At 31.1% G+C, this 9,019-nt stretch overlaps 1 protein-coding gene across 1 annotated transcript in view; it reads left to right on the plus strand.

Moving 5' to 3' along the window:
* The window catches only part of LOC143073303 (uncharacterized), a 46,731-nt gene extending 40,601 nt beyond the window's left edge, over positions 1-6,130 (plus strand). The window contains exon 15 of the mRNA XM_076248730.1: positions 2,187-6,130. Within this exon, the coding sequence (XP_076104845.1) occupies positions 2,187-3,062 (876 nt within the window). The 3' untranslated portion in view covers positions 3,063-6,130. The remainder of the gene's footprint in view (positions 1-2,186) is intronic.
* Positions 6,131-9,019: the final 2,889 nt, after the last annotated feature.

The following is a 9,019-nucleotide window of genomic DNA, read 5'->3' on the forward strand; positions in this document are numbered from 1 at the left end:
AGAAACTAAAAAAAAAATAATGCATGTTGTATGTTGTATTTTTTTTCAATTAAAAACTTTAAAATTGCGATAGTTGTATGAGCATTTAAACACAGCCAGATTTGAATACAAGTTAAGAAATCCCGGTAAAGTCAATGATATCAAACAGATGTGCAATGGTATATCAAATTGGGTAATATTACATTTAGTTTTTATTAAAGATTAAAACTACTATTTTTTACTTCATATTTGAATCTTTACGCCAATTGCCGCTATGAAAGTAATAAAAAATTGTTTCCTTTTATTTTTATACACTTTCGGAATTACGAATCTGAATTTTATTTTCAATTCATTTACACAATTTAATTATTGTATCTTTATTCTCATCGTGTATTAAATCTTAGTGTATTAAATACAGCATACTCTTTCTAATCCTTTCTGTCAAGTTATCCTTTCCAAATAACAACATTCATACCTGTGTACGCTTGAACTCACACCTGCGGCTAAATAGCTACAAGGTAAACGAACTGACCTCAAGCCGAGAAATATACAGTGACCTTTACAAAATAATATACACACTCTGCTCACACATTAGTTGCATTGAAATGATTATCAAAACAATAACGGTAAATAGAACTGATATTTTCAGTTCAATATCAGTAAAAATGTTCAATAAATATTTTATGAAAAAAATCTCAACAATAATTAATGAAATTTATTCGAAAACATTTACTAGAGATAATTTTATAGGAGTTTAATTCAATCAATACAAAACAGTATATGCATATTCATTTTTGTTCATTCTTATGTTGTGGTTAATAACTACGACCATTCGTCAGCTGTGCGCTTTTAATTACTTATATTGTCGATAAGCTATAAGAGTTAAACAAATTTTATTTTTTCCCAGAATTCAACAAATCGGGCTAAAACGTCACGACCCACTCGAGAATTCAACCAAAAAAGTTACAAATACTTGATTTTCTCCGTTATTAGAAGGAATATAAATTTAAAACTTTGCAAATGTGTTTTTTATGTTAAAATGAACATAATTAGATGATAAGTAAAAAATCGCGGAATTTCCCTTTAATATAGTTGAAAAATTTACACAATGTACATAAATGTCAGATTTATTATTTTGATTTCCGGAAGTGTTTTTATGCTAATTCAAATTAATAAGATTTTTTTTTGTAAACCTTTTGTTGTATTAATAATCAATGATAGAAACAGCTCATATAAAAAAGAAGATGTGGTATGATTGCCAATGAGACAACTCTCCACAAGAGACCAAAATGACACATAAATTAACAACTATAGGTCACCGTATGGCCTTCAGCAATGAGCAAAACCCATACCACACACATAGTCAGCTATAAAAGGCCCCGAAATGACAATGTAAAACAATTCATAAGAGAAAACTAACGGCCTTATTTATTAGAAAAAAAAGAAAGAAAAACAAATATGTGACACATAAACAAACGACAACCTCTGAATTACAGGCTCCTGACTTTGGACAAGCACATACATACATAATATGTCTTGGGTTAAACATGTTATCGGGATCCCAACCCTCCTCTAACCTGTGACAGTGGTATAACAGTACAACATACCTTTTTAATTTACCGTTTAGAGCTTCAAATATTGGAATGAACCTTTCTAGCTGAACAAAAATGGTTTCACAAAACTTGTTTAAAAAGATGTACTATTAAATTGAAAACAACTTACTGAAATTGCATTATTAAGATTCACTTTAAAAAGATCAGTACTCCTCAACCTAGCTCAGGTTTGACTAATTACCAATCAAGACATGAGTATGGAAGTTTTAATGGCAGTTAAGAAATATCTCAGATTAAAAGGGGTTTTGTTTTAAAGCATTGAAGCCCCATTAAACTATTTATAGCTAGATTTGTATAATGTGAAGGTTGCTTTTGGTATTTATAGTTATGTTATTGACACTTGCATCTTTTTTCTAGTAATGGTTAATCCATTAAAATTGATGTAGGCAAGTACCAGTAGGAAAAGAATTCAAAATTGCTCCCCGTCTTGCAAAATAATAAAAATACATTATCATACATTGAAGGCATTTACAACCATAAATGACACACAACCTATAACTAAAAGTAAGGGTTCCATTCCTTCCCTTCCATTCAAAGTTGGTTGGATTGATAATGGAATTAAATATATTCTTTCAAAAATGTATATATTTTCAGATTGATGGATTATTATTTTACAAGCGGTCATCTCCCTATATAAATGGTGTGACAAGTGATTGTTTATGGTTAAAGCCTCACATGTTGCTCGACCTAATGGATGAAGACATCAAAATTCCAGAATTTCAATTATCAAGAAGACCAGAATTGTTCAAATTTGAAGAACACTTAGAGAAAGTGAAAAAAGAAAAAGAACAAGGAAAAAATAAATCAAAGCCAAGATGGGCAAAGAAGCCCAAGGCAAACATTAGTCAATTGGTGGATGAAATTAGTCAGTTATACATTGAGAAAAGAGGTGGGAATATACCGGAAGGAGTTGTATACAATCAACCGCAACCTGGGCAAGAGTTTAAACTAGGTGCTATTGGAACTGGGAGAGGACGTGGCAGAGGTAAAAAACCAATAATCAGCCCTGCTAGATTTAATCCTGACCAGTTCCAAAGACCTGGTAATTATGTTGGGGCAGAGGATTATCAGTATGATGGAGAAACATTTGCTCATTTAGGAGGATACCGTGATCCGAACACTGATCTTGGTGTATTAGATATGCCAAGGGGTGAAGAGGTAGCTCATCTTGGAGCCTTTCGTGGCTATGATGAATGTCCTGACTTGTACAATTACCAAGGATATGACTATACGTGGGGTGACCATTCAGGGATGGGTTTAGGGTTGGGTATGGATATGGGGGTCAGTATGGGAAGGGGCATGGGTTTGCAACAGACAAGAAAGAAAGGCATGGGGAGAGGTATGCTGGGACTAGGAGTCAGCATGGGTGTGCCTCAGTACAACATGTGGGGATACAGTACTGATAATAAAAAGACAAGAGGTAAAGGTAGAGGTGGGCTACTGTCTGACTATAAAAAAACAAATAAGTGAAATTTGCAATAAACACTGTGTTTATTTTTGTTAAGTAAGATTGAAGAGAATTGTTGAGTTTGTTGTATGATTATCTGTTAGTGGTCATTTTAATTACTGGTATTATAACATCATGGTATTTATTTGGAAAAATGATTATGCTTTGTTTAAAAATTGAGAAATGAATTTCATCTATACTTTTATATTTTGAATAAGACATTTCAGTATTAAACCATAAGAATTATGTATTTAATAGTTTTATACAAGTTATAAGAATTTCCTACTGGAAATCTTCATATGGTTTTTTTTTTCAACAGCTGTTTATTTAGAGTTTGGAGAAAATTCCAAAGATGAATACTTATAGATATATAGACGAATGCTAACATTCATGTATTAGATTTCTCTTGAAATTTTCTGGATTCAAAATTAAAAATTTAGTTTAAAACATATAGGTTACTGAACTTAATAAAGAAATGTTGGGATCAAGTGAAGAGGTATAAAGTGAAGCATTTTTTTGTCCAAGAAATTTAAAATAATTTCAAATTATTGATAAATGAATATGGATGATCATTTTACACACATTTTTGGATCATTACATTTTTTAGCATCAGTCTTGCCTTAACACATATACTTGACTCAGATCAACATCTTAGTATAAAACATAAATATTTCTGGTAATTTTCAAGTTTTAATAAAAGTATCACTCATTTTAGAAATAATTCATAGAATGTCCTAGTCGTTTAATATCTTTATTTAAATATTTTATATAGCAGGTTTGATGTATTGCAATAAGAAATCATATGATTATTGATAAAACTGAAACCCTTTTTGTATTGGGAGATCAATGTATTATCATGTCACTCATAATGAATTCTGAATTAATTAGATGTACAATAAATGCAATTTAATGAGAACATTAATATCAAATTGATAAAGTTTAAACAATTATCTCACTTTTAAGAGGGATGATTTAATGTAAAAATATATTTTTGAGAAAAATATAATTATGTCATGTTTTCATGTGGAATGACAAAATATAAGAGAAGTAATAGTGAATTATTTCCATGTTTTTTCTACGAAAATGTATGTTTTCGTTGGTGCTGATTAAATAAAGTGAGTATTGATTGTGCATTTCACTAAATAATATGGATGAATGGATTTTGTTTTTTTATGTTCCATGTATAATTGTGTTGAATTAAGTGGCAATGATTAGTCTTTACAATTCAGTATCAAAAGAGAAGCCTGTTTGGATTTTTTTATTCATTTGCCTTTTATTTATATTCTTAAAAAATTACAAAAGTGTCGTTCTATGAGCAAAAGAACAACAAAAACTCTTTTTTAAAGAACTAATTAAAATAAAATAACCCAAGTTTGGTAGGTATAACAGAAATATATTGTATGTTCTATCAGTTTCACAAACTTGTAATGGTTTTTTTTGCAATGCTTTTGTGAAATTTTTTGATGATTTATTTGCTTATTATTATGCCGTTAATATATTAAAGTTTACAGTATATTTATAAGGGGTTGAGGAGCTGAAGACCCATTTAAATATTTTCCCTGAAAAGGGGAAGGATGCTTGTACTCAGAACATGCATGAAAGGTGTACCCAATCATCTACCTGGATCAACACATGATTTGGGTACTATATTTATATCAACGAATTGATAAAGGTGACAGTAAGCTTTCCGTGGTGGAGGGAAATAAGTGAAACAAAAATATTCAAGAGCTTAAGACCACTGCTATAGAACATACTGTGTTGTTCTATGATACCACTATGATTAATAATGGACTACTGTCATAGCAGACATTTGATAATGTTTACAATAACTAAAGGAGTTTATATTAAAGATTATTGATGTGATTAAACTAGATAAACAGATTTGAATAAAACATGTATTAGATTTATAATTTTTTTCTGATGGGCTTGTATTGAATTTGAAATGTTTGACATTGATTTTAATGTTGTTATGTTGTAATGAATAGCAGTGTTTATTACGTTCTGCAGATGTTAATTGTAAACCAAAGATTTATGAAGTAGGATATAGTTTGTATATCATGGGATTCTCTATTTTATATAGATTCACCCTGATAGGTGTTCATCTCAGTTCAGATAAGTTTTGCAAGTAGATCCATTTTTCAGAAATCTGTTTTAACAGAACAGAAATATCTTTCCATTCTGTTCAAACCCCTTCATTCAGAACCTGTTCCTGTGCATTATGGTCCATTGCTTCTCAGCAGAATTTATGTCACTTTTCTCTACATTTCATGCTTGAGAACTTTGGTATTTTTTGTATTAAATTGCAATTCACCACTCCAGTAATCTTCTATAGAACAATGCACTGTGACCTATATTTGACTTGTGGTTTTCGGGGCTTTTAAAGATTATTTTATAATTTTGAGAAAACAGGAAGTTTGATATTTTTGTTAGAGGGCTTTTTGTTTGTTTTAATGTGTATGAATGTAAATTGTTTTTGTTAATTTTATTATTTTGTACAATAATGATTGCTTGTGTTTGCCTCTTTTAACTATTTACACATGTTTGCTGTTCTAATTAATAGAAGAATCACTCATCACATAATATGGATACATGTATTCATTTGTCTACAGTAACCTTGCACTAGCTATTGTCTCATGTTAGGCATGAATGATATGATTATCAATTCACCTTATGGAATTTTAAGTTTTTGAAATTGTCACATTTTAAATGTTATTCAAAATTAATTCTTGCCTGAAAGATAAATTCCACAATGAAATAGCAAAAACTTGATTTCATTTAGAATTGTTGAAGTAGCAGCAGAGTAAAAATTTTCCAATTTTATATTTTTTTGAGTGGTTCATAATTTATTTATTTTGCATAAAATAACAGGATCATTTAAAACATTGAAATTAATATAAGTTGCCCCCCCAAAAAAAAAAGCCAACAAAACAAATTAAAATAAACATCCACCAAGAGGCATGACCTGGCTGGTTGCACCCACATTTCTAGTTTCACACATCATTTTTAAAATAGCTCAAAATTAACATCCAAAGTTTTATTGATTATTGATTTACATTGTATGAATATCAATAAAACTGTTTTTATTAAACCATTGATTGATATTATTTGGTATGCTACCATTATAAATTATGCGCAGTCGAATAGTCCCGATCCACCTTAATGGCATGAACCGGTATAAAAAAGTTTACAATATAGCAAATTGTACATATTAACCTGTATTTTGTCCAAAGTTGCTTGGTACATATCTGAAAGCTATTCTTGGCACAATATTACAGGTTGTAAAAGAACAGTTCATTTCACAATCAATTTCTCATTAAACTGTAAAAAAAGATATTCTTATTTACTGTTTGCTGTTGTAAAAAAGATGGAAATCTAATGTTGAAATTTTTAAGACTATAAATTATAATGTTTTTGTAACCACTCAAGAGTATTGGTAAACTGCAAAGTAGATGGGAATGGAAAGTTGTCTGGGTTAACATTTCAAAGAAACGTAAAAAGGTTACCATATTTACACATCAAGGGTAACCATACTGTTAATACTTGATGAGCATCCACACTGTTATATGATTACTCACAGGAAAAAAAAGTCAATATGTGGTGAATTAATTCAGCAGAAATAAAGTATCTGATTTCTAAACCTTATTGTTAAAGAATAGAATATACATGAAACAGAGATTAGGAGATACGACCATGAGACAGCCAGGGAAAACAAATAACCAAATAATTTCTTGAGGGCGATAAACTGTCTTCATCAGTAGACAGATAGTTATATAGTATGGATAATTCTAAATCGCCATTGGTTATTAAAAGTTACCAAGTTTAACACTTAAAATAAAAAAATACGACATCAACATCGAAGTCTTTGAAAACATGTGAGCCATCTAAGAAAAAAAAATGTTTTTCATGACAGAAATTATCAATGATTTTGGTATGGAAACCACAACTCAGTTTCGCCAGGGGACAGAAATTAAGTATGAATTATTGATATTCATGTCAACACCGAAGTGTTGACTACTGGTCTGGTGATACCCTCGGGGACGAAACGTCCACCAGCAGTGGCATCGATAAGATATGATACAGCTACTCCTTTTTGGAAAATGACGCTTTCAGCGTCTTGTTCCAATACTGCTGACCTGAACTTCCATTACATTTCTCTGCCTTCCGCGCTTGGTTTCGTATATTTTCTTCCTCATTACATTTCTCCGCCTACCGCGCTTGGTTTCGTATTTACTATTTTACATACAAACTGGAATCTGCTTGTGTTATCATGTGTAGTAATCAACCGGGAACCAGTTTACATACCTCCGGTCCTTCTTATTACCAAAAAGATCGAAGTGTACCAACCAATGTAGTTAAGATACTCATAAATCTATTTTTATAACTTTATTGATTATGTGAAGTAAAACTAAAACATTGCTAAAACATTAAAGATATATAATTAATCGGGGAATACTTGATAGTCTTTTCGTTTTACAAACAACTGCCTTTTTTATAAGAAAATATAATATGTCCGTGTTGGTCCACTTTCTACTGGTTATAAGACAGATCGAAGTACCGGAAATCCGACTCAATCTTTGTTTACAAAGATACACCTGTAGAGTCTGTAACAGACTGTATCTGTATGACATGTGAATAAATTGTCGATATAGATGCTGGCTTTAATACAACGGTTTAAGAGAGCGCCGCCGATTTATTGGCGGGGCGGGAGAACAGATTTGAAGCTCTCTACGTTTGATGCGTGCACAACAGTGTCGTCATAGCTGATTCGGCGCGATCACTGTCTTACATAGGATGAGTTTGCATAATGTACGGTATTTTACTTAGTGGAATACCAATAAACTCACAGTAAGAGTTATTCTTTACTTGCTTTTTCATTGTTTTCAACAATAATTGTTGCTTGGTATACATAAATACTAACTTTGGCTTCAACTCCTTGTTCTTCCTTGTCTGGAAATCTTGTTGGTGAAGTTCCAGTTTGGCAAGCATTTTGGAGACTTATCCATCCTCTCTTGACTTGTAATCTCTGGTGATAAATTTTGCCGCTTGACATGTTTTATTTTGTTATCGGATAGGGATCCCATACTATGGTTCCATATTAAATAATGAGATCAATTCCTAAAGGTCTAGTTCATTATCCAATCTGACACAAATTTCAATAACTGGAATGCCACCCAAGTTGAATATATGGTGACCCACTATAACAGCATAATTACTTGGAATTGTGTTTAATACCATGGTTCAAAAACAGCATAAACTTAAATGGAGACAGAAATTTGACATGAAAGATTGTGGATTAGTGTAAATTAAAATTGGCTTACTATATGATATATGGTTCGAATGAATATCAAATTGAGCGGAGTTGTTATAAAATATCAATATGACAGAGGAGTGGTTTCAAGTTTCATATAAAGGGACCTGACTGACATGAAATAAAAAATCAAAGAAGTATCCCTATTTGTCTAATCTTCAAGGTGAAATAAAACAAGTATAACAATATTATGCTATTGTATAAATCTACAGAAATAGAATTTGCTTCAAGTAACAGAAATAACTATGTCACTAGTAACTTATTTAATGAGTATGTGGGTAATTAGTCCTATAACATATGACCTCGGGAGCATTATTTACTATTTCTATTTACTGTTCTGATAATTTTTTTTTACTATCAATGTGTCACACTTCGCATTCAAAATTAAAAAAAAAATAATGAAAAGATCAGTATAAAAACGTTAAAAATTGAATAAGAATGCGAAGTCATATGTTATAGGACTAGTGGGGTATAAGAGCTTGTTACAACAGGCTCTTCATAATCATTTGGTTTGAAAGGATACTAGTCCAATTGTAATTTTGTATGCTGATGAGTTAAACCTTTTTCAACTGATTTTTGTCGAGCCTGCAACTTTTGTTGCAGAAAGCTCGACATAGGGATAGTGATCCGGCGGCGGCGGTGTTAGCTCAATCTTAAAAGCTATATATTTTA

Source organism: Mytilus galloprovincialis, chromosome 4 (assembly GCF_965363235.1).
Source record: "Mytilus galloprovincialis chromosome 4, xbMytGall1.hap1.1, whole genome shotgun sequence".
Classification (NCBI taxonomy): Eukaryota; Metazoa; Mollusca; class Bivalvia; order Mytilida; family Mytilidae; genus Mytilus; species Mytilus galloprovincialis.